This window comes from Dermochelys coriacea, chromosome 7, assembly GCF_009764565.3.
Source record: "Dermochelys coriacea isolate rDerCor1 chromosome 7, rDerCor1.pri.v4, whole genome shotgun sequence".
NCBI classification, from domain to species: Eukaryota; Metazoa; Chordata; order Testudines; family Dermochelyidae; genus Dermochelys; species Dermochelys coriacea.
The window spans coordinates 96,759,258-96,784,277 of NC_050074.1; the positions used below are offsets into that span (position 1 = coordinate 96,759,258).

The 25,020-nt window shown below is 38.8% G+C and overlaps 1 protein-coding gene across 5 annotated transcripts in view; it reads right to left on the reverse strand.

Annotated features, from left to right (window-relative positions):
• KNDC1 (kinase non-catalytic C-lobe domain containing 1) overlaps window positions 1–25,020 on the reverse strand; it is a 137,584-nt gene that overhangs the window by 78,139 nt on the left and 34,425 nt on the right. For all 5 annotated transcript variants that reach the window (XM_038411317.2, XM_043518885.1, XM_043518886.1 and 2 more), the window contains exons 4-7: window positions 17,309–17,455; window positions 14,223–14,340; window positions 12,782–13,794; window positions 1,722–1,836 (exon numbers count right to left, since the gene is read on the reverse strand). In XM_038411317.2, the coding sequence (XP_038267245.1) occupies window positions 1,722–1,836; window positions 12,782–13,794; window positions 14,223–14,340; window positions 17,309–17,455 (1,393 nt within the window). The remainder of the gene's footprint in view (window positions 1–1,721; window positions 1,837–12,781; window positions 13,795–14,222; window positions 14,341–17,308; window positions 17,456–25,020) is intronic.

Here is a 25,020-nt window from a genome sequence, read left to right on the forward strand (position 1 = left end):
GAGTATACTGTGTAAGTACTATTTACTGTATAGGTTTTCACATAATGATTTCATGTACTGCCTGGCATATATCGGATGTTTAAATTGAAATGAGATCCTGTACTTAAAAACCATTCCCAAATTTGAAAAGGAAAAAAAAAGCTTTGGTTAAAATGAATTTAATTACAGAAACCTATTTTTTAAAAAGTCTGGAAATGAACAGTTAATCAAGCCAGACAGATTCCTATTGCCATTTAAACAGTCATCATTCCTCATTTTATCAGTCTTTCACTGCCATAATTAAGACAAAGTAGGTTAAAAATACACATTTAAAAAAGACTCAAGAATGGGAACAATGAATCATTCTTAAGATTGTGCTGGGAAGGGGGCATTCAAAAAAATCAATAAGATTAAGAGTTTTTCATTAAGTAGTAAATGAAACCTAAAGCAATTCTATAATGAATGTACAGATATACTCTCTCTCTCTCTCACACACACACACACACACACACACACACACAGCCTTATCAGAACGATTCTAAATTGAACAATAATATTCGGCTCAAAAGTTTCACACTGAAAGGCAGAAAACCCAAAAATGAAGATGCTAGAAAGGATACTCTCCCATTTATTGGTTTGTGTCACAACCTTAATATTTATTTAAACAGTTTTTAATTTTCAAATGCTAGACAAAGTTCAGATCTCAGATTGTATCAGTATGTTGAAACTCAGCTGCTCCAGATACATGTATATGCGCAGTAGCAGAGGTTTGCTAGGCATATTAAATTAGAATCTGGCCTATTATATGCAGTCATTTGGAGTCTTTCCAAACATCAGGGGCATGCACTATGGTGCTGAAATCACCAGGAGAAGTATAGCTAAAGTTTAAGAGCTGCATAGCTTAAACTGCACAAAAATCTACTTATAGCTAATTTTCCTTGTAATATTTTTATATTATAAAAAAGATAAAAATGGCTGAATCAACGCAATCCTAAAAAATGCTATAAATTATTTTATTTTACTAGTGATTTGTTTATATTCATTCGCTACTGATTTAACCAATATTCTTAGGCAGAATTTTTAAAACAAACAGAAAGCAAAGCAAAAAAAACACTCTTTATATTGGAGCTTCTTCAGGTTTATCATTAGTGTAAGCTGGACCAAACATGTTCAAGATTCCTACTAAAATTCAGGACCACACATGAAATCCTCACCCCCAACTGCAGCCTCTTTATGCCAAAGGGCACAGCAGTAAAAATGGGCCTTAAATGCTCAAGTTCCCACTGTGGGAAGATTTCTCCAGTGCCAGATCCCAGGGTATCTGGTGGTGGTGGTGGGGAAAATGACCTCAGCACACAGTACTGTGGAGATTCTGAACACTATGAAATCCCAGGAGGCTGCTGGAACGTACAGAGGTCCTGCCATGGGCTTGTTAAAGGTACAGCACAGACTCACCCAGGGAAATTAATCTCTTTACTTTATACATTTCTTCAGACATACCAAAAGTTCAGTAAAAAAGAGATATTCTTCCCATGAAATGCAAGAAACTTAACTCCAAGTATACTAAAAATTTAAAAGCACAGCCTCTATAACTGAAGTCAACCACAGTATTTTAAAATTTCATTTGAGTTGCATCAAACATTTAAATAGGTATATACAGTGAAAAATACTGATATATATTCAACAATAATCTATGCAAGTGAATATACATCTAGAGTATTTAGAGGCACCAAAGACACTACCTGGATAATCCATGTAAGTCTGTAGAGTAAATAAGCATTCATGACATAATGCCCAGAGTTCATAGTCTTTCAATGGCTTACCATACCGAGACAAAAGAACTTTCAGAGAGACCCACTGAAAATAAAATCGGAGAAAAAAAAAGTTATGAGATAATACATTTCTAAAAATAAAATGTCTACTGATGTTTTGATAAAAAGTTACCTTAAACTAAATGCACACATTTTAAAAGGCATTGGGCTTAGGCATTTTATTCCAGTTAGTGTTAATAAATATCACTAAAAGAAAAGGAGTACCGGTGGCACCTTAGAGACTAACAAATTTATTAGAGCATAAGCTTTCGTGAGCTACAGCTCACTTCAGCGGATGCATTTGGTGGAAAAAACAGAGGAGAGATTTATATACACACACACAGAGAACATGAAACAATGGATTTATCATACACACTGTAAGGAGAGTGATCACTTAAGATAAGCCATCACCAACAGCAGGGGGGGGGGGGGGAGGAGGAAAACCTTTCATGGTGACAAGCAGGTAGGCTAATTCCAGCAGTTAACAAGAATATCAGAGGAACAGTGGGGGGTGGGGTGGGAGGGAGAAATACCATGGGGAAATAGTTTTACTTTGTGTAATGACTCATCCATTCCCAGTCTCTATTCAAGCCTAAGTTAATTGTATCCAGTTTGCAAATTAATTCCAATTCAGCAGTCTCTTGTTGGAGTCTGTTTTTGAAGCTTTTTTGTTGAAGTATAGCCACTCTTAGGTCTGTGATCGAGTGACCAGAGAGATTGAAGTGTTCTCCAACTGGTTTTTGAATGTTATAATTCTTGACGTCTGATTTGTGTCCATTCATTCTTTTACGTAGAGACTGTCCAGTTTGGCCAATGTACATGGCAGAGGGGCATTGCTGGCACATGATGGCATATATCACATTGGTAGATGCGCAGGTGAACGAGCCTCTGATAGTGTGGCTGATGTGATTAGGCCCTATGATGGTATCCCCTGAATAGATATGTGGACAGAGTTGGCAACGGGCTTTGTTGCAAGGATAGGTTCCTGGGTTAGTGGTTCTGTTGTGTGGTGTGTGGTTGCTGGTGAGTATTTGCTTCAGATTGGGGGGCTGTCTGTAAGCAAGGACTGGTCTGTCTCCCAAGATCTGTGAGAGTGATGGCTCGTCCTTCAGGATAGGTTGTAGATCCTTGATGATGCGTTGGAGAGGTTTTAGTTGGGGGCTGAAGGTGATGGCTAGTGGCCTTCTGTTGTTTTCTTTGTTGGGCCTGTCCTGTAGTAGGTGACTTCTGGGTACTCTTCTGGCTCTGTCAATCTGTTTCTTCACTTCAGCAGGTGGGTATTGTAGTTGTAGGAATGCATGATAGAGATCTTGTAGGTGTTTGTCTCTGTCTGAGGGGTTGGAGCAAATGCGGTTATATCGTAGCGCTTGGCTGTAGACAATGGATCGAGTGGTTTGATCTGGATGAAAGCTAGAGGCATGTAGGTAGGAATAGCGGTCAGTAGGTTTCCGATATAGGGTGGTGGTTATGTGACCATCGCTTATTAGCACCGTAGTGTCCAGGAAGTGGATCTCTTGTGTGGACTGGTCCAGGCTGAGGTTGATGGTGGGATGGAAATTGTTGAAATCATGGTGGAATTCCTCAAGAGCTTCTTTTGCATGGGTCCAGATGATGAAGATGTCATCAATGTAGCGCAAGTAGAGTAGGGGCATTAGGGGACGAGAGCTGAGGAAGCGTTGTTCTAAGTCAGCCATAAAAATGATTTCAACAATTTCCATCCCACCATCAACCTCAGCCTGGACCAGTCCACACAAGAGATCCACTTCCTGGACACTACGGTGCTAATAAGTGATGGTCACATAACCACCACCCTATATCGGAAACCTACTGACCGCTATTCCTACCTACATGCCTCTAGGTTTCATCCAGATCATACCACTCGATCCATTGTCTACAGCCAAGCGCTACGATATAACCGCATTTGCTCCAACCCCTCAGACAGAGACAAACACCTACAAGATCTCTATCATGCATTCCTACAACTACAATACCCACCTGCTGAAGTGAAGAAACAGATTGACAGAGCCAGAAGAGTACCCAGAAGTCACCTACTACAGGACAGGCCCAACAAAGAAAACAACAGAACGCCACTGGCCATCACCTTCAGCCCCCAACTAAAACCCCTCCAACGCATCATCAAGGATCTACAACCTATCCTGAAGGACGAGCCATCACTCTCACAGATCTTGGGAGACAGACCAGTCCTTGCTTACAGACAGCCCCCCAATCTGAAGCAAATACTCACCAGCAACCACACACCACACAACAGAACCACTAACCCAGGAACCTATCCTTGCAACAAAGCCCGTTGCCAACTCTGTCCACATATCTATTCAGGGGATACCATCATAGGGCCTAATCACATCAGCCACACTATCAGAGGCTCGTTCACCTGCGCATCTACCAATGTGATATATGCCATCATGTGCCAGCAATGCCCCTCTGCCATGTACATTGGCCAAACTGGACAGTCTCTACGTAAAAGAATGAATGGACACAAATCAGAGGTCAAGAATTATAACATTCAAAAACCAGTTGGAGAACACTTCAATCTCTCTGGTCACTCGATCACAGACCTAAGAGTGGCTATCCTTCAACAAAAAAGCTTCAAAAACAGACTCCAACGAGAGACTGCTGAATTGGAATTAATTTGCAAACTGGATACAATTAACTTAGGCTTGAATAGAGACTGGGAATGGATGAGTCATTACACAAAGTAAAACTATTTCCCCATGGTATTTCTCCCTCCCACCCCACCCCCCACTGTTCCTCTGATATTCTTGTTAACTGCTGGAATTAGCCTACCTGCTTGTCACCATGAAAGGTTTTCCTCCTTCCCCCCCCTGCTGTTGGTGATGGCTTATCTTAAGTGATCACTCTCCTTACAGTTTTCAGAGTAGCAGCCGTGTTAGTCTGTATTCGCAAAAAGAAAAGGAGTACTTGTGGCACCTTAGAGACTAACAAATTTATTAGAGCATAAGCTTTCGTGAGCTACAGCTCACTTCATCGGATGCATTACTCCTTACAGTGTGTATGATAAACCCATTGTTTCATGTTCTCTGTGTGTGTGTATATAAATCTCTCCTCTGTTTTTTCCACCAAATGCATCCGATGAAGTGAGCTGTAGCTCACGAAAGCTTATGCTCTAATAAATTTGTTAGTCTCTAAGGTGCCACCGGTACTCCTTTTCTTTTTGCGAATACAGACTAACACGGCTGCTACTCTGAAACCTGTAAATATCACTAGTAACTTCCCATAGAAAAATCTTTGCACAACAACAAGATGAATGGATTCTAAACTTCTGAAATGCACTGAAAAAATTGTAATTTAAAATTAGCTTTCACAGGAAGGGGAAAAAATATATCTGGAGTATATCTGTTTGAAATCTTCTTGCTTATCACAATACAAAGATTCTTTGCAGCATGACAGAAATAATTAAAGGGACACTGCCTAGCAGAGCCCTGCATGAGACTAGTGTAGAGCCCTGCAGCACGACTGGGATCCTGTGGGTCCCACAGGACTCCTAGCATAATAGCAGGAGTGGGATTAAAGAATAATTCCGTGCAGGGCTCTACTGCCTAGCCTACAAAGAGCAGAAATCCTGATCTATCTTGACACTAGCATTATAGATCTTACCTTAAAGTTTTCATCAAAGTTTCTTATACTTCTGTGAAACAAGTTACACAACATTGACAACAGAAATGTCAGAAATATTTTGAAGTAAAAACATTATTTTGTTTTTAATACTTGTTGACAATTTAATTTACACCAGTGGCATGTTGTATCACTAAAAGCTGTAGCTTGTTTATCAAGATGTTTATACTTGACCATCACCCTAGTATAAAGAAATGTTATTGTACAAATGCAAGAGAATATTTACTGTTCTTCATAGGGGCTGGTACTTCCTAGGTTATAATTTGTGAATATTTACTTTGGAGTTTCATGACTATAACAGAGATTTACTACCTGCGGTCACAACCGTTTGATGCAAGTCACACATGCTAAAAACAAACAAATTCTCATCAGACCAAGGATCAGTAGCCTTGGGGGAAGGAGCCACATTATATTCATACCTGGAATCCTGCAGGTATACCGATTTTCACCATGAGGCAGCCATCAAGGTAGGTAAATACTTTGGCCTAATACCTTTTAAAATCCCTTTAAAAATTGAACTGTATAAACTTTGTATTAACTGTTAAGGTGTACAGTCAATAACAACTTTTTAAAGTGCTAGTTTTTGTAGTTTGCTCTTAACATGCATTTTCATGTGTTAGATTCTCTCTACCAAACAACACATGTAGTACATTGCACACAAAAAAAAAACAACAACATAGCTAACTTCACTACAGGTAAATGTGATCCAACCTGATCAGGTTAAGTTTCATTTTCAAATTTTGCCATCACCAGTATTCTTGAGCCTGACACATACACAACTCATCCACAATTCTGTCTCTTGATCTTGTTTAAAAAAAAAAAAAGCTGATGAAAGCTATTTAAATAGTTAAGAGGAGTCAGCTGCATAAAAACATGACTCTCTAAAACTAATTTAAAAAGGAGCCAACTTCTCCAAGTTCACCAGATAGCAAAAACAAGACACACTGAACTGCAGGACCCCCATTTGAAAAGTGGTCAACATTTGGTATGAAGGATTTTCGATGTCCCTAACAGCTACCATTTTTGTTCCTCTGTCCATACAGTGATACTTCTGACATGTCTTTGAGCTGTGCCTATGACCTCCTCCTGGAGAGAGTCTTTAAAACTAACACAGGTGTTAACATTTCAAATTCAGTCATGGGATAAAGCCGCCAGAGTTGGAGAAACTCTCAGACAGCCTGGGAGTGCTGCTTGGTCTCAGTGTCTTTCAAGTCGACAAATACTGTGATGCCAACTTCCCCACATTTCCCTCTGAGGCCGTGCTACTCTGTTCTACATCAGAGCAGCTGCTAGGGAAGAGAGGAAACCTTCCTCCCTGATACTTGCAGTCTGCTGCCCCTAAAGGAACTCAAAGTTTCTGCACAGAAAGCTGATGCTACCTCTCCTCCTTTTGTTCACCTGACTGCTTCCTCTGCTCCATATATCAAGTGCTTCTGACCACAGCGAGGAGCTAATGAATAGCTGGCAAGGGAAGGAAGAAGAGGCCCAGTCCCTCATGTTCATCTTCAGCAATAGCACCGCCCTTAAGGCTCCAGTGATGTGGAGTGTAAATATGAAACATACAAGTTAATAGGGGAGCAGAAAGAGACATCCTGTACTTTCTCATTACATGCAGGGAGAAGGAGAGGGAGAAAGGAAAGAAAGGAACATTGACTGGAGCAGGAAAGTTGAGAGAATTTAAGAAGGGTAGCAAAGGGGAAAGGCTTACCACAGGAGAGAGAATGCAAGCAATGGGGGCAACAGCATGGATGAAGAGGTGACAAGAATCATAGGAATGGAAATGCTGTTTCAGAGAAAGGCAGCAAAGAAAAGGATGTAACAAAGTAAATACCAGACAAGAGAAATACCACAATTATCTGTGACTGAGTGAATCAGATAAGCACAGGGGGAGAATAAGAAAAAAACAGAAGTGGGAGGGATGGGGAAAGAAAAGAAAAGATGCAGGCAAGTTACAGGTTACTTAATTTTATTTAATTGGTATTCTTTTGAGTGACACTTCCCTGGCAAGTGTCCTAGATCTCAGTTTTGGAGAGGGATGAAATAAGTACTGTAGTTATTTAGAAGTATTAGTTTTACTGGCGATAGAGGATCCTGTAGTTCCATAATGAGATTATCTTGGTTTCTACCTATATTGCTACTACTTCTTCTGGGTGGTTGTTATCCAGATATTCCTAGGCAAAGATTACTTTTATTCCAGATGGTATGCAATGCCTAAATGTTGTCATTATGGAGAGAGAGGGAAAAGGAAGGCCCCTCTAGAGTCCACTAAAAGGGCTTGATTCTCCCTACTCCTTGTGCAAATTATGAAGTCTGAGCACTATGTATATTATCAGAAAATACTCAGTACTCTTGTGTGAGCAAAATAATTGCACCGAATCCAATTAAATGAAGTTCACCTGGTAAGCAGTGTTGCTTTTCTTATTTATGGCTGAGGCAACTTTTTTACTTAAAGCCGCAATTCCCCAAATAATTTAAGCCTGTGTTTAAGTTTACACTCATGCTTATGTTCCATTGAATTCAGTGGGACATTTTAAAAAAAGTTTAAAAGCCTATTTAAGCTTCTCAGAAATAGCACTAGAGACTTCCAGCAATGCAAGTTTCAGAAGGCTGTATTCAGAGCATGCAGACCATTGAATCTTTTACACTGTTGATATCAACTTCATCCAACATCCCCACTTCTTTAGTACTGCACCATTAGCAATATTCTTATATGCATAAATCTCTGCAAAATCCTTATTTTCTCTATTTCTGAAATTTTCAAATTGTATAAATTTTTTGGAAATGTATCCTTTTCATATTAGAAATGGTTTATGAGCCCAGTTTTTAAGAAAACATTTTCTTAATCAGAGTAGCTTTAATGAGAAATATGAAGGTACAGTAGAAGTTGTTTTATCCGGCATGTTGTGGGAAGGGAGGGTGCCACTAAGTAAATAATGCTGGTTAACTAAGAGGTAGGGAGTTTGGGTGCGGGGGATGGGACAGGGGGGGCAGGGCTAGGGCGTAGGAGCAGGTGCAAAATGTGGGCTCTGGGAGAGATTTTGAGTGTGAGGGGGGCTCAGGGCAGTGGGCTGGGATGTGAGATGGAGTATAAGGTGCCGGATCGAGGGGGCGCTCACTTCCAGTGACTCCCTGAAAGTGGCAACCTGTCCCAGCTGCTCCCTGGCAGAGACACGGCAGGCAGTTCTGTACACTGCCTATGCCCACAAGTGCAGCCCCCACATCTCCCATTGGCCACAGTTCCCAGCCAATGGGACCTGCGCAGCCAGCACTCGGGGCAGGGGTGGGGGGGAAAGCACGCAGAGCCGCCTGCCATACCTCTGCCTAAGAGCAGCCGGGACAGGTCGCCACTTGCGGTGAGCTGCCCAAAGTGAGTGGCCCCCAGATCCAGCACACCCTCTTGCACCCCAACCCCCCTTCTGCACACAAACTCCCTTCCAGAGCCCGCGGTCCACACTCACTTCTGCGCCCCAACTCCCTGCTGGCCCTGTGCCAAACAGACTATAAATCAGCATTTCAATGAAGATCAGAAATGCCAGTTTATAGAGCTTTCTGGTTGGTGATGTGCCGGATAAAACATTTTATCTGTATATTACTGTATATTATAGATTAATATATATTATAGGCATTAATGACTTTTCACTTTAATGTAAAAATTCGTTAGTATGTATTGTATGCCCCTTCTGGCTACTAATGAGAATGATGTTGGTAAAGAACTAAAGTAAAATTGTTTAGTGATATTCTTATAATTCACTGTTGATACCAGTTTTACACACCCAAACATCTGGGAATAATAAATATCTGAACTATGCCCGCCTTTTATGCCAAGAATAGTAGTATATTATGCAAACATATGCTGGCATCTTATAAATAGCCATAATGAGGCAATAAGTAACACATCAGCCCTCTCTTAGGGAGCACCATTCTGGGAATACACAATTTTCTTACCTTTAAATGAGATTTCACCAATAGTCAATGTCATTCTCTACCTAGGTGGGTTTTCACTTCTGTCACACTTGACTAGATATGAATGACCAAGAGAACATAGATGTTTGAGCACCAAAATAATCTACCTCCAGGTTCCTGTTAGTGGCTCTCTGGTGTGAAAGCCATAATAGTTGTAAAAAAAAAAAAAACAACAATATTTAAAAGCATAGATATGAGACACACCTGATTGGAATGAAATTGGTTAGAGAAATAAAGGATCCCCATTCAATCTTGAAGTGATAAAATGTTTATTTATGGAATGGTAAGCTATCACTAAGTGCCCTGACAAGATACATTGGAGAAGCAGGACAATAGCAAGTGAGCATTTTTAGTACTGCCAATTGGCCATAAAGCACATAGGAAGCAGGGTTAGGATATTAGACAGATAGATGTTGTCCTCTGGAGAAATACTATTGACAGATAAGAAAAAAAACCCTGTCTATTCTCCAGAGTGGACAAGGTTAATCACTAACTAGATGGGACTTATATAGCATTCTTTCTAATTAGAGAATACTTGGAGATGCTAGAACAGTTCTGTTGAAAATTGTACTTGAAGACATATGCATATCTATTATATAATGCCTGGTACACAGTAGCATTTCAGATCTATTCACATAAGCATTACCCATTCAGGAGAAAAGGTGGCAAAGTACATTCTTATTGGAGTCACATCCTCTCTTTGTTCCCTTGCAGTAAATGAAAAAAAACTTTCAGACTCAAAATTTGTGTTCATTGCCAAGAAAAAAAATGTTATATAAAAATCTGGAAGTTTTTTTTGGCCCCACTGGAAAAAGGACATAAGAATTCTGAAACTGGGGAAATTGAGTGTGGCACTTGTGCACAAAGGATGTCACAGAACTTTGGACAACTCTGTAAGAACAGAGTTTTTTAAAAATGGGGAGGAAAGCCTGTAGGCAAAGACTACCATGTGCCAGAAATCAGAGGAGAAAAATCATTTGCTACTAAAAAACAAAGAGACAGTTGCTAGAAGCTTTAAAATAACTTTCCTCAAAAGGAGGATTTACAAAGAGCCCTCAAATCTGTGTTTAGTCTGTAGGTGGGAAAACATCTGCTTAAGAAGACAGCTTAACTCTAGAACTTTAAGGAACTGTTTGGACACAGGTTGTTCTCAATGATTCCCTTTAAGGGTCACCAGAGCAATGCCACAATGCCTTACAGAACAGATGGCAATGTCTTTGTCAACATCTTATTTGCAAAAAAACTAGAACTTGCTGAGAGATAATTTGGTAGGTTTAAATGGCCCTCTCCTTAAATAGTAGGATTTCTTCTAGACCCTATGTTAGGCAAAGGGTCCAAATCCAAATCCAAATGCTTCTGGATTTTAACAGGGTCTCTTGAGCATTAAGTGTTTGTGTCTCGGAACCTGAAGTTTTACGTAGAACTGTTCACTAAGACAGGAAGTTGAGAACCTAAGTCAGTAAAACCCTTCCTTCTACTGACAGTACATGTCTATAATCTGTGGCCTGCTTTGTCACAAGCTTGGTGTCCGTCATTTCTGCTCAGATCATATTTACTATTCTTTTGAGGATTAAAATAACGGGAGCAACATCCAGGTGAAATCCTTACCCCATGAGAATTAATGAGAGTTTTGTCACTGAATTCAAGAGGGGAAGGACTCTACTCATCACCGAGAAGAGAGGAGTAATGAAGTAATGAACACTTATTAAATGTGTGTCCAGAATGAGCACACTATATATTCTCACACACGCACGACTATGAAATAAAGTAGGCACATGGGAACTCAGAGGAACTGATAATCACTTCATCACGGAAAAAAGATACAAGATTGATTTTCGATCTGACTTTTCCCATCCCCCAAAGAATGTGTAGATTAAATGGGTGATAACAGAAGATCAGAAGAAATTGAAATAATTGCCTGCAACAAACAGATCTTATCCAAGAGTCCAAGAAAATGAAAATCCATGGGGGGAATAGAATACAGGGGACATCGTGTTTCTAGTCAGAATTCCCTGCAAATTGAACCCTATGGAGCTTGCACTGTGATCCTGATAGGCAGTAACAATGTGGGAGTAGGGGTGGGAGTGAGGGTATAAAATCTCCAAAATGGAGTTTGTTTTTGATAATTCAGGAGCCTACCTGCATCACAAGCTCTTCAGTTAGATATCTGTTAGTTATTTGATACTATTCAAGCTGAGGGGGTAGATACCTCAGAGTTGAGACCTGATATGTGGCAGACACTCTGTTATGGAAGGCAGGTTGATCAACATTTCCTTTAGAGAAGAATTTTAATTAATTTATTTATTTTCAAAATACCTTCCCCTCCCCCCCGAGCCTTGGCAAAATTATGCAAATCAAGCATGAGAATTGAACATTCAGGATGCTCACTCTTTACAAGTCACAACATGACTTGAGAAGCTTAAACAACCGGAGTAGGTATTCACAAATTCTCCTATTCCATGGATTGCTCATGACTGTTCAAGTGTGACACAAGAGAAAACCATCTAATCAGAGACCAAACTTGTCCACCCTGAGAACTTTGAGGGGGAGGAGGCAATGTTGCCTCAACTGTCTAGTAGAGTACATTGATGGAATCAACTCTTCCCCTCACACACACTCTTTATTTGGCTGTTCATAGAAGCAAAACATTTTTGGTCAATGTATCAGAATGCAATTACGTACACATATAATACATGCATATTATGAAATGTAATGAAGGACATATAAAGAAGGGCCTTTTAGAATGGAAGATGAATACAGAATTTTTATACATTTCTGAAATAAACTTAAATATGTATGTGGCTTTAAAAGACAAAAAAGAGTGAAATGTTGGCCTTACTGAAGTCATTGGCAGGTTTATCAGAGATTTCAATAAAGCCAGGAGCTCACCCACGTACTCTAATTCTCATTAATGCCTGGAAGGTCCACTACAACTTAGTGAATTTTGTGTGTCAGCAAAACATATGAACCTCCTAAAAAACAAACACCCTCCCCTCCAAAAAGAACACCCAAAGATAATTCATCAAAATACACTTTGTGCTTTATCCCGACAAATGGAGTTTAATTTAAATTATATGCTGATACTTTGTAATGTACTAGTGAGCATACACAAGTACAACCTGGAAACATGTTAAAATGAGGAAGGCTTAGCAATCAGGACATCTTACTTCTGGCCTTACTTAAAAATCTTTGGTGAGAAAAGGGGACAGACCAAACTCATGATGTGAATTGTAAAGCATGCAGATTAGTGAGGTTCTACTCTATATAGCTATGTTAATTTGGGGAAAGACGTGGATAACACATGGTATTCAAGTCATTTCCTCTCCACATAAATGACTACAGCAACTATATAACGAAGATTTTGTTTTTACTACCTGCTCATTACTTTTGACTTCTGATTCTTTGCTTCCACAGTGATTTTCATTATTGTTTGTACTCATCACACCAGTGAGTAATTCAGGAGAACTAACTAGGCTTGACCCATATCCATTCTTATTGGTTTTTGTTGATAACACTGAAGCCATCTTATTAAATTGTGATAAACAATTTTCATTTGATCCTTGAGAAGTTTCAATACAGTCCTCCAGTGCCATATAGTTGTTTACCACTTCTGCTCCAGCAGCTGATTGATCTTGGTTTTTTAATGTATTAGTGATACGTCGAGTTTTGGAGGTAGCATGGGAACATTCTTCTATACGATTACATGAAAGAGAAGCTTTCTTTTTACCATTAAAGGATGGCATATATTCCTCTGGATACATGCCAGAGACCTGCGTACACATACAAGATGCATCTAAATGAAGATCAGAGACCTGGTAATTCTTTGGTTTTAGTCTTGGTGGATTATTAACATTGAATGGACTAAGTTTTCCCCCTGAAGCAGCAACCTGATTATTGTCTAGAGGTACTGATTCATGTGTTAGTGATAGTTTTTTATGAGCCAGTAGTCCACCGTTTGTTAGAGATGTGAAAACATTATTTGTGTCTGTAACTTCAAGCGGTAGCTTTGGAAAAGTTTTCATTTTTCTCAAACTTTTCTTAAAAATATCTCTCTCTATGTCATTAGTAAATGATTTGGTCTCCAAAACAATGTTAGCAAATTGATCATTATATATTACATGCTTGTCCTCTTCTTTGCTCTTTCTAACTTCAGTTGCAAGTTGTGATGGTTGAGATCTTTCATTATCCAAATCAATTTGCATTTCCTTTAAACCACATTCTATTGCATTCAAGGCCACATTGGCTACAGAAGAGTCTCTATGATAGCTTGCTGTCAAGTCTTCCACTGTAGAGGAATCACCTTCTATGTTGTTTTTTTCATTTGTGTATAATTTAAATCCCGCACTTCTCTGACACACTTTTCCCTTCCATATGTTATCACAGCTGTCTAGATGCAAAAACAGATGTTCACATTAAAAACGTGTTTAAACCTTTCATCTAAGACTTTTCTTTTATGCTTTTCAGCTTTTTTGCCCCCCATAGCACATTTTAAAATACATTATAGAAACAAGATTCTCTGAGCACGTCATTTTTATCAGAAAGGACAAAATTTTAGAGAGAGTCATCACAAGTCAGAATGGAAAGTTGTTCAGTGTAAGTTTATTATTGTCACTGAATGTTTGGCTTTTTCCTAATAAAAGAGAATCCACATATATTTTGATCCAAGTGTTATTGAATAGGTTATATTTTCTTTCTAAACAGAAAATGAGTACAACGACAGAACATAACACTTCCAGATCATGTTCTTTGATTTCACTATTCACTTGTTGGACTTTCTGAAATATATTATTTTAATCTGAAATATATTAAGTTTACCTTGAAAAGTACTAAATGATTCTATTGAAAGCACCCTTCTTCCAACAGCGGATAGATTTCGACAAATATTACTTGAGGAAGCAAACTTCAGTTTTTCTTCACATAATGATATGATACTCTATAGACAATTAAAGTTAAAACATTTACTGGTTATTTAAGGTAAATAAATTTTCCAAGTTTTTGTCTTAAGATGATCATGTTATCATACATAGCACATTGTAATTTTCTAACAAGATACTAGTATATAGGACCTACATTTTGCAATATATTGTACGTACATTACATTGTTAACTATACATTAATTTATTTCTAGCATGGGCTACTACAGCATTACTTAATGTCACATATCACAGTTTTAGATATAGGAAATATTAGGTAAAGATAACTATTTTAAAATTTAATTTCTATAAATAATTTACTCTGCATGTTCAAAATGAAAATAAGTATAATGGCTCTAAATTGTGGCCTGTGTTCATATGAAAGTTTTTATTTAATTACAAATTGGCTGTCACTCAGGGGAGGAGGTGGGGAGCACTACTTTCCCAACTGCATCCCACTGCTCAGTCCCAGGAACAGTGATGATGTGTGCCAGAAGGGCTTTGAGCAGCTGCTTTGACCTCCTTCTGATCACCTGCTGCGTTACAGAAAGTGGCTCTGGTTGACCCATTGTTTGCTTATATGCCAGACTGGACAGGACAAGTAGCTAAGGCTTCAACCGGCTAGCCTGAACCTAGGGGAGTACCTGCAAAGGACTGGATTCCATAACCCACGGAGCCATTCAGTACAGCCCAGAAGAGAGGACAGAAAGAGAAGAAACTGAGAACAACCAATCAGTAACAGCTCTTTGATTCTCTGCACCAGTCCATCATTGAGCAGTCTGGGGAATGGTCTATGTTATACCAGTTGACAACAGTCTCCTAGAGGCCATATGTCATCTGGGGATAGCTGTGAGCACAAATCACTTCCCTGCCTGCATCGGAGGTATGGGGAAAAAGATGTAGGAGCTGGCCATGCCAGCTTTTTGCCCATGGGGACTGTCCCATGACTGGATAATCCCCAGCAGGGGAATTGCAGGTGCTTTCCACTATCTTCATGGCAAGTGAACATAATAAAGGGAGCAGAATGAGAGAAAGAATCTGCCCAAAGGACTGATAGCAGTCTCTTGACCTCAGGTGGAAAAGGTAAAGCCTTTTCATACTGAACAAGTTGAAACCCACTGACAAAGAAAAATCAAGTTAAAAACCTCCTGGTATTCTTGGACTATATAATGGAAAATTAATGTAAACACAAATTAAAGCAAAACTATGCATGAAAGTCAAATAGTAAAGGGTAAGGGAACCAATACTTAAAATACAGATTCTTTGAATACATAACTTTGCAAAATCCTATACACCAGGGGTACATTTACCCCTAGAGATACACAGAGGTCTTCCAGGAGGTACATCAGCTCATCTAGATATTTGTGTAGTTTTACAACAGCATACATAAAAAGCGCTAGAAAAAAGTCAGTACAAACTAAAATTACATACAGACAGTGACTTGTTTATACTGCTCTATAAACTATACACTGAAATGTAAGTACAATATTTATATTCCAAGGATTTATTTTATAATTATATGGTATAAATGAGAAAGTAAGCAATTTTTCAATAATAGTGTGCTGTGACACTTTTGTATTTTTATGTCTGATTTTGTAAGCAAGTAGTTTTTAAGTGGGGTGAAACTTGGGGCTACACAAGACAAATCAGACTCCTGAAAGTACAGTTGTCTGGAAAGGTTGAGAGCCACATCTATGAATTGCTTTGTAAAAAATTAGAAACAGATAAAATAAGAACAAATATGGTAAAACAAACATTTAGAATGTTAAAAAGGCATCTAATCAGAGACAGTTTGCCAAAACAGCCGTACAATTACAGAAAAACTCATCAGTAATAAAACACAGGTATAGTACTTATCAGTAAAGAATGCTCCAGAAATGCCCAGAAGTAGAATGACCATAAGCCTAATTCTCTCATCCCTCCTCTTGTTTTCACTCAAAGTAACATTTGAGAGCCACAACATGGGTTCCTTTGTAGTATAATATCCTCTTACTTATTTCTAAAGTAGATCTCTCAAGAAACTAATCATAAGTCTCAAGTGATAGTAGGAGAGGGGGAGGAATTATTTAAGCTCAGCACCAATGTGGACACAAGAACAAATGGGTATAAACTGGCCACCAGGAAGTTTAGACTTGAAATCAGACGAAGGTTTTTAACCATCAGAGGAGTGAAGTTTTGGAATAACCTTCCAAGGGAAGCAGTGGGGGCAAAAGATCTATCTGGTTTTAAGATTCTACTCGATAAGTTTATGGAGGAGATGGTATGATGGGATAATGGGATTTTGGTAAGTAATTGATCTTTAAATATTCAGGGTAAATAGGCCAAATCCCCTGAGATGGGATATTAGATGGATGGGATCTGATTTACTATAGAAAACTCTTTCCTGGGTATCTGGCTGGTGAATCTTGCCCATGTGCTCAGGGTTTGGCTGATTGCCATGTTTGGGGTCGGGAGGGAGTTTTCCTCCAGGGCAGATTGGAGAGGCCCTGGAGGTTTTTTTGCCTTCCTCTGTAGCATGGGGCATGGTTGACTGGAGGGAGGCTTCTCTGCTCCTTGAAGTTTTGAACCATGATTTGAGGACTTCAATAGCTCAGACATGGGTGAGGTTTTTCATAGGAGTGGTGGGTGACATTCTGTGGCCTGCGCTGTGCAGGAGGTCGGACTAGATGATCAGAGTGGTCCCTTCTGACCTTAGTATCTATGAATCTATGATAGTGCATATGGGAGACTTTGGATCCACATCTTACACGTACAACCTTCTGGGAACTACAGTTACCATCAAGGAATTTCTCCTCTCTTCTCTACATTTATAGCCAAGACTTTGGAGATGAAGGAAATGAAAGAATTTTTCTAACTCGGAAGATGCTTTAGGTCAATTATACAAGCTGGACATATGAAATTTAAAAAAATCTTCTATGTCTTATATACATGTAAGGAAAATGTTAGTTTAGTAAAACTAAAAAAAAAAATCATAGCTGGATACTTTACCTCAATATCTGGCCTATCTTCAGGATTCTCTTCTTGCATTTGTTCCAGCAGAGTCTGTAGATCCTGCCCAAACTCTGATTCCATCTCAGACTCTATCACATACTCAATTGCTGCTTTCAGTGTCGCACCCAAAGAATAGATATGTGCCTGCATGAAGTTTAAAGTAAAAGTTATTTAATATCTTATCAATTCACCATTAAGAAAACAAGCCATATCCCTATTTATTTTATGTGGATAACTTCTATCCTAGCAGAAGCTGAAAGTGAAAAACATACTTTAGTGTTATTTTTACAGTGTCCAAAAGTTGAACTATTTTTAACAATTTTATGGAAGAGCATGTTTATAACATAAATAAAAAGAAATACCAGGTTGCATGCTTATAAGCTTTTCTTTTATGACCTCTGATGGTTGTTTCAAGTTTATATCAGATACATTTTGTATACAAAAGCTTTCTACCCTCCTATGTGTATGAAACCTAGCAAGACAGAAGACTATGGGAAGATTTTATGGTGCCCAAGTCTGATTTCTGACACAGGCCATGGTAATGTGGTAAAAGGTGTAATTCACCTCAGATAAATGGACACAAGCCATACCACTTTCATGTGATAGCCTCATTTTATGGTCTCATGAGATTTTTAGAGTAGGATTTTGAAAAGTGCTCAGTGTTGGCCTAACTCTGCTCCTACTTCAGTCAATGGTAAAATCCCACTGATTTCAGTAACAGTAGAGTTAGGCCAATGCTGAGTACTTTTGAAAATCTGACTTGAAAGTATTAAATTTGTCATATAATCCATATAAGAGATACATTTTTAATTTTTCTAGTTAAAATGGAAAAAAAAAAAAGAAAAAGAAAAAGAGAACCAAAACAGTAAGCCAGCACTTTCAGATTTGGTTTAGACTGTATTTTCAAATTCTGTTTAGAGCACACTATTATAATATAGTAATATTTCTAACCAAGTATACAATTGAATGTGAGTGTTACTTTGGAGGAGGAATTTATGTACACAAGCATTTGCTGGTGCTGAATTAAAAAGCACGGATTAAAAAGCATGACCAGTTGTACACTATACAGTGAAGCTATAGACTAGGAGCTTGTCAGTCTAACTGCCTTGTTTTGACTAAGTTAACCATGTTTTATAATTCATCCAGTCCTCTAGGCCAGGCCATTTTTCTGATCTTTCTAAATGGCAGAATTGCCTTGATTTTAGGCAAGGGAGGAAGGAGCTACTCTAACAGGAGGCTGAGTCAAACCTGAACCTCTAGTTCAGCTAGAAAAGGCCTGGTTCCTCCAGCCAAACTCATGGAAGTACAAACCAGAGGACTGCTTACCTGACTTTGCATATGGGCTGCAGACTTGTATAGACAGGGCTTAACCTGTTTGCTTAACTGAGAGGTACCATCCCTTTTTGTAAGCAAACATCATAGTTGTGACAAAGTTAGGTCAGTGAATTGCATATGATCTGATCTAAGAGAACTGAACATTCCTTAGAATTTACTCAGCTGTTTTGCAGAAGATTGTCTCAATTAGCTATCTTTTCCATCACACCTAGAAACATTACACTTTTTTTTTCTGAATCCAGCACTGCACTATTAAGTGGATGAGAATAACGTCATCCTAAAACAACATGTTTTGAAAGTCTCAGACATAAGTCTAGATAAGAATATTCGAAAATATTTACAGTTTTGCATGGAGGGAGAAACTGCAGCTAAACAAAAAGGACTGGCTCTATTCACTCTCCTTCAGACACTTAACTAAAGTTGGCACTCGGTAATTAAGAAAATGCACAATGTATACTAAGGATCATGGATAGTCTGGTAGAATCCCTGTGATAAGATGAGAAACACTGACATCACTGGTAAAAAGCTATACAAACAAGAAGTCTGGGTGCCTAAAACATGAATAGCAAGATGATGGAAGCAATCATTTCTGAACTCTCACTAGTCTTCTAGCCATCCCGCTACTACACTTCCAAACGCGGGGACAAATCCCACACTAACACTGATTGGACTACCCCCGGTATAAGTGCTATGCCCTTTAGTAAATGTTCATAGGATCAGGCTCGTAGTAGCATTTTTAGAAATTTTAGAAGGCAAAATAGCTGTAAAAGAAACAAGGAACAACAGTCTTCTGAAGCACAGAGTCTAGGTCACTAACTCTGCTGAACTTGTAGCCATGTACTTGTTGTTTGTGTACTAGAACTTTCAGCTGTAAAGCACATGTTTTTCCACTGAAGAAAGTTTTTTTTTTCCTACTAGCCTAGAATTTAGTTTTATAGCCAGTTTTGTAGACTGAATTACAAACCAGTGACCAGCATAAGATACATCAAGCATAAGATATATCAAAACTTATTCCTTTACTTTGAGGTTGGATACTTCATTTCTGAAAGTAAAAAATGATTTTATGTTTCTCTTTGGAAAACAGAACTCCTGAAACTGAACAAACACCACCAAAAAGGAACGAGAAAATTCTGAGGCAAATCCTTCACCTTTTTTATATTATGTTTGGAACACAGCAATAGACTAGGGTTTGGGGCTATGCTGAACATTTAATATACAATGGCAGATTAATACCCAGTAAATAATCACAAGTATAAAAAAGTTATTCTATACATTTCTGTATGCATGAATACCAAATTGGTAACACACTGCACCATTGTGTTCAATAAAGCACGTCTCAGTATGGCCCTCCTCAAAATTAGCAGTTTTACAAGAACAGCTTAATTATGCTCTAAAATTTGGAAAGTCTTTAACATAAGCGTATTTACATGCAATAGACTTTGACAATATATTTAATTGTGTAATTACTGAATCTTAATAAAAGCAAGTTACACTCACTTTAGAGTGACAGTGTCAGAATATTAGAGAAACTGATACCAATGTGTGTGGGGCAGGAAGCCCTATCATTCAGGAAGCACTAGCAACTGGGACAATCAATGAAAAAATTCCGTACATAATTATTATTAATGAATAAGATACAAAAGTAACAATATTCTGAAAGGTTTCAGAGTAGCAGCCGTGTTAGTCTGTATTCGCAAAAAGAAAAGGAGTACTTGTTAGTCTATAAGGTGCCACAAGTGCTCCTTTTCTTTTTGTGAATATTCTGAAAGTTACCTGAATCTGTAGCACTCAGTGTGTTCTTTAAAAAAAGCTTATTTCACTATTTAACTATGGAAGAAAAAATTATTTACTCCAAGTCCTCAACCCACACTGCCCGAAAGGTTTGCTTCTTTGGATTAGCTGTTCAGCCCAATAAACACATAAGCAAAGCCATCTCGGAAAGCTCCGAGAACCCTCTCCCCCCACATTTAAACTACAGTGACTTTCAGCACAGCAACCAAGTTACTTGGTCATGGAGAAGAGCCTAGTTCATTCCCTATTAATGAAATTTAAATGCACAATGCACTAGATTGTCTGTCTAATTTGAACATAAAGTCCTTGGGGGAGCGATCAAGCATGTCTTTTGTAGAGAAATGAATGCACAGATTACATTCAAGTGAAAAAACAAAAACAAAAAAACCCACAAGTGTTATACCATAACAGTGTCCATAGAAGCAGACTGACATAGCCATAAGATTCCATTTCAGGATCAAGAATGAGGAAGAGGTTGACTGTGTAAAAGATTTTCCCTTAATAAAGCAAATATTTTCAGTAATAAACTGAACATTAAAAAACTAGTCAAGGACATTACTTTTCAATTACAGTGTTGCCTTTCAAGTATGCTGTAGTAGGTATAAAGTGAAGATATTCTTATGGCTTTTTTTCTCCTCCTGAACCTCCCCTGTTTCTGGTGGGGATGTGGTGGGAATGGGAAAGATGGGGAAGCACAAGGTGGGTGTAGGGATAGGCCATCAGCCTCACCTCCACCAACTCATCATTGCTGGGTTTAAAGAGAGCCATTGGCTTCCCCTGTCCCCTTTAAAGGGCATATAGGGCACCTTCTGGATGTGGATGGCCAGTGTTTGGCACCCTTTTGGCTCCATCCCTTTATACGGATTTCCCTCTTCCTCCCTTTAGATAGGTGTGCTGCACATCCTCTAGTGGCAGGGCTGGGCCAATCACCCTTTCAGGGGGTCAGAAAGGGATTCCTCCCCCCAATATTATAATTGGCACAGCTGTGCTGCTCCCCCCCCACTTCCCCCAGGAGTCTGGTTTTCAAAACATCCATTTTAATTGTTGCGAATTGTGGTGAGTTTCCTGCACCAATTGTAAATTAACATGAGTCAATCTGGGGCATTTAACTCCAAGTAGGGATTTTTCAAAAGCATTTGTTTGGGCATTAATTTAGAACAGTGTGGGTGCCACTCTCTCTCTTGTGCAGTTTGAGGCTCTTCTCATCTTAAAATTCCTATGTCACACAGAGCAGACACTTTAGCTATCCAGAGGTAAAGATGATAAGGAGGGAATAAGACCTTTCTCCAAGTTTGGGTTTCTTGATACCTCTGCTTGAAATTTATACTGGAAGTGTCCAGCTAGGTAGTTATGCACTGGAGTGCTGTGACTGTAAATTAAGTTAATGGTTAGTTAAATGAAGTTGCAGACGCTGCATTTAACCCATACTGCTGTGTTTGTGTGTCTGCATTCATAGAATTCAAACACCGAACAAGGAATAGGCAGTTATAGCTGATGAATGCTTAATATACAGTCTATAAAAATGACCTTAATAAGAAAATTGCAGCAGAAGCGAAAACATGTATTGTACCACACCTGTAGAAGAGATATCATCCAGGAATTAAGTTATCTTGCATCTTTAGCCATATCACCTATACTCTGCTCATACTCCAGGACTGAGATTGGTTTAAGAACAACCATCCCAAAAGCATCAGAAGGGTAGCCGTGTTAGTCTGCATCCACAAAAACAATGAAGAGTCCGGTGGCACCTTAAAGACTAACAGATTTATTTGGGCATAAGCTTTCATGGGTAAAAAAACCTGCTGCTTCCATGCATCTGAAGAAGTGGGATTTTTACCCACGAAAGCTTAAGACCAAATAAATCTGTTAGTCTTTAAGGTGCCATCGGACTCTTCATTGTTTTTATCCACAAAAGTGTTGACCCAAAGTGCAAGACCACCCTTTCCCCTCTGCCCCGAGAAATAAGTTACCCTGGGCCACAGGTTGGGGTAAGCAATCATCACTCAAGCACTAAGCTGCAGGTTTAAGAGGTGATCTGCAAAGGATTTAAAAATCCACCAGTTAGAACTGTCATCCTACCCTCCTTAATTCTTTATAAACAATCTCATGTTTCACCTTAGAAGCATCAAGTTTGGTTTTCCCTGATTTTGGTGAAGGTATTACTTGGGACTTCAGATGTTTATTGTGAACTTTAATTGAAGAGTAGGGGTTTGTTGGGTCCTTAACAAGGCATCCATTGTTCCAAATACAGAGTAGTGTAGTATTACTGTTTTACTGACAATTTTGTATTTGGTATTTAGTTTAAATGAATTATATGTATTGTGCATCACACCCCCTTTCACAGAACACTATTGTAAAGTTTTTTCCAGAAGTCTGAGATATTAGTAGCTCTCTGAAATGTTGGTATATTCCACTTGTATTTATAAAATATCTTTAAAGATCCTACTTGGTTTGCAAAGGAAGGATTTAAAACCTAGTGTCTACTTTGTTAGACTACATATGGCAGTCTGCCACTTACACGTTAAGTGTACCACTTTTTTCTGGAAATAGATCTGGGGTAAAGTGGTAATAGAATGCATTTTTGCAACCATCCTCTTGATGGCGTTTTCCCCAAGTTTATAAGAACCACTCTTATAAAGGATATGGACAACAGATTTGGTGCTTCTTGGGCAAATTTAGGCCCCTAGTTTATACTTTAGGAGTTTACTGGCTTTAAGAACTTTCACAGAAGATTTTTGTTAACAAAAATTGTATAGGTAAATGCAGAAATGAACACTGAAACAATTAAAGGATATGAATATGGTACATTTCTTACTCTTTCCTGAAGACTAGCTATTTGGTTCAGAGATTAAAATATATACAAAAGTCATACATATGTCACTAACTTCTACCCAGAATAAGTATGGACCTTAGCGTTTAGTAAACTCACTACCAGCTTAAGATGACATGAAATGAGCAGCACTATAACAGCATTGTCATGATAACTAAAAATCTGTGCACTGTTTCCTTTTCGGGACATAATGTAATCCTGTTCAGTTACACACGGTGAAAGACAGCCTGTCGTTTTAGGGAGAGATTACATTTGAGGTTGAATTAACAAAAACAAAGTAGGTGTGCAAAATGTCATTTGGAAATATAGATTTATATGGACTACGCATGCTACATATTATCCAATGTCATAGCTCTAGAAGATTAAAATAGTCAGGATGTGGACTTTGAGTTTAATGAGATATCCAGCAAACTTTTAATCAAATTAAATCAAATTCCAGTTGATCCATGGAGTTTCAGCTCTTCTGTGACACGTTTCTTGAAAAATGACCATTCAACAGCTTTTTGAAGCTGTTCATGAAACAATATTTGTGAATGCAAGTAAGCAAAGTGACATCAGATTCACATCACCATAGGTATGTGAAACATTGATCACATATCCTTCATCACAGGACACTGAGAAATCTCAATCTACTAGTCATCTTGCATTTATTATTTTAACAAAAACCTCAATATAAACTGCCTGCAATAGGAATTGCTTTGCAAGTTTCATTGCAAGTCTCAAAACCCTGTATTAAATTGTGCCCAGCCAGTGGTGGCAACATGGTACAGTATAATCACTAAGGAATGGCAATTAGGCACACCACACTTCGGTCACTGCTTCAGCTTTGAACAATGACTCTTGGTACTGAAAACAGATTAGGAGCCACTCACTAAGACACTTCAGCTCTTCTAGGAAAGTGAGAAAAAAAATCCCAGTCTCAAAAAGAAAATTTCTATAACAGGATTCATGAAACCTAGAGTTGGAAGAGACCTATTAGATCCTTTTGCACGTCAGACTCACTTGTTGAAGCTTGTCTGAAGTTTGTATCTAAGTTCTTTGAGACATCTTTTACTACGTGTTTGTGTGGCATCTAATACAATAGGGCCCCAAATCACTATTGGGGCTTTAGGCACTATTGAAATAAAAAAAATAGGATGGGAATAGGGAGAAGGAAGGATGAGACAGCATTAAAAATGCCCAATATATGAACACTGTTTCCACACCAGCTGTGAACAACAACAAAAGCCTACCTTGCCCCTCCTCACGTACATACTTTCCTTAGAACCACAACAAATTCTACAAGAAAGGGAGATTAGAAACATGGCCACCCACAAATTTAGAAGAGAAGAAATGCAAACTGCATGGTGATATTTAGGGAGCTAAAGCCTATGGGGCACCATCTTATGCATCGCCTCCAACCATGAGTACCATCTAATCAAACTCAATGGAATATCTGTACATTAATGCATGTCATGGGGTAGGTACACTATCACAGGTTATCGGACTGTGGGGGTTATCAAAATGACTATTTGGTGGCCTATGTGGACTGGATTTATGTGGCGTACAGCTCAGGGCAGTAAGGCCCACTGGCCAGAGTCAGTAAGGTTATTCTTCTGCTCAGGGGTGCACGGCTTGCATCCATTCTTTTCCCACACCAGGTAGGATCTGGTTAAACTGCTCCAATGCCATCATCTCCACCACTTGGATCCCAGACAGCTTTTCTGGTTCCAGCCATCGCCAGCAGTAGTCCCAGAGATGCTGGCCTAGCCCA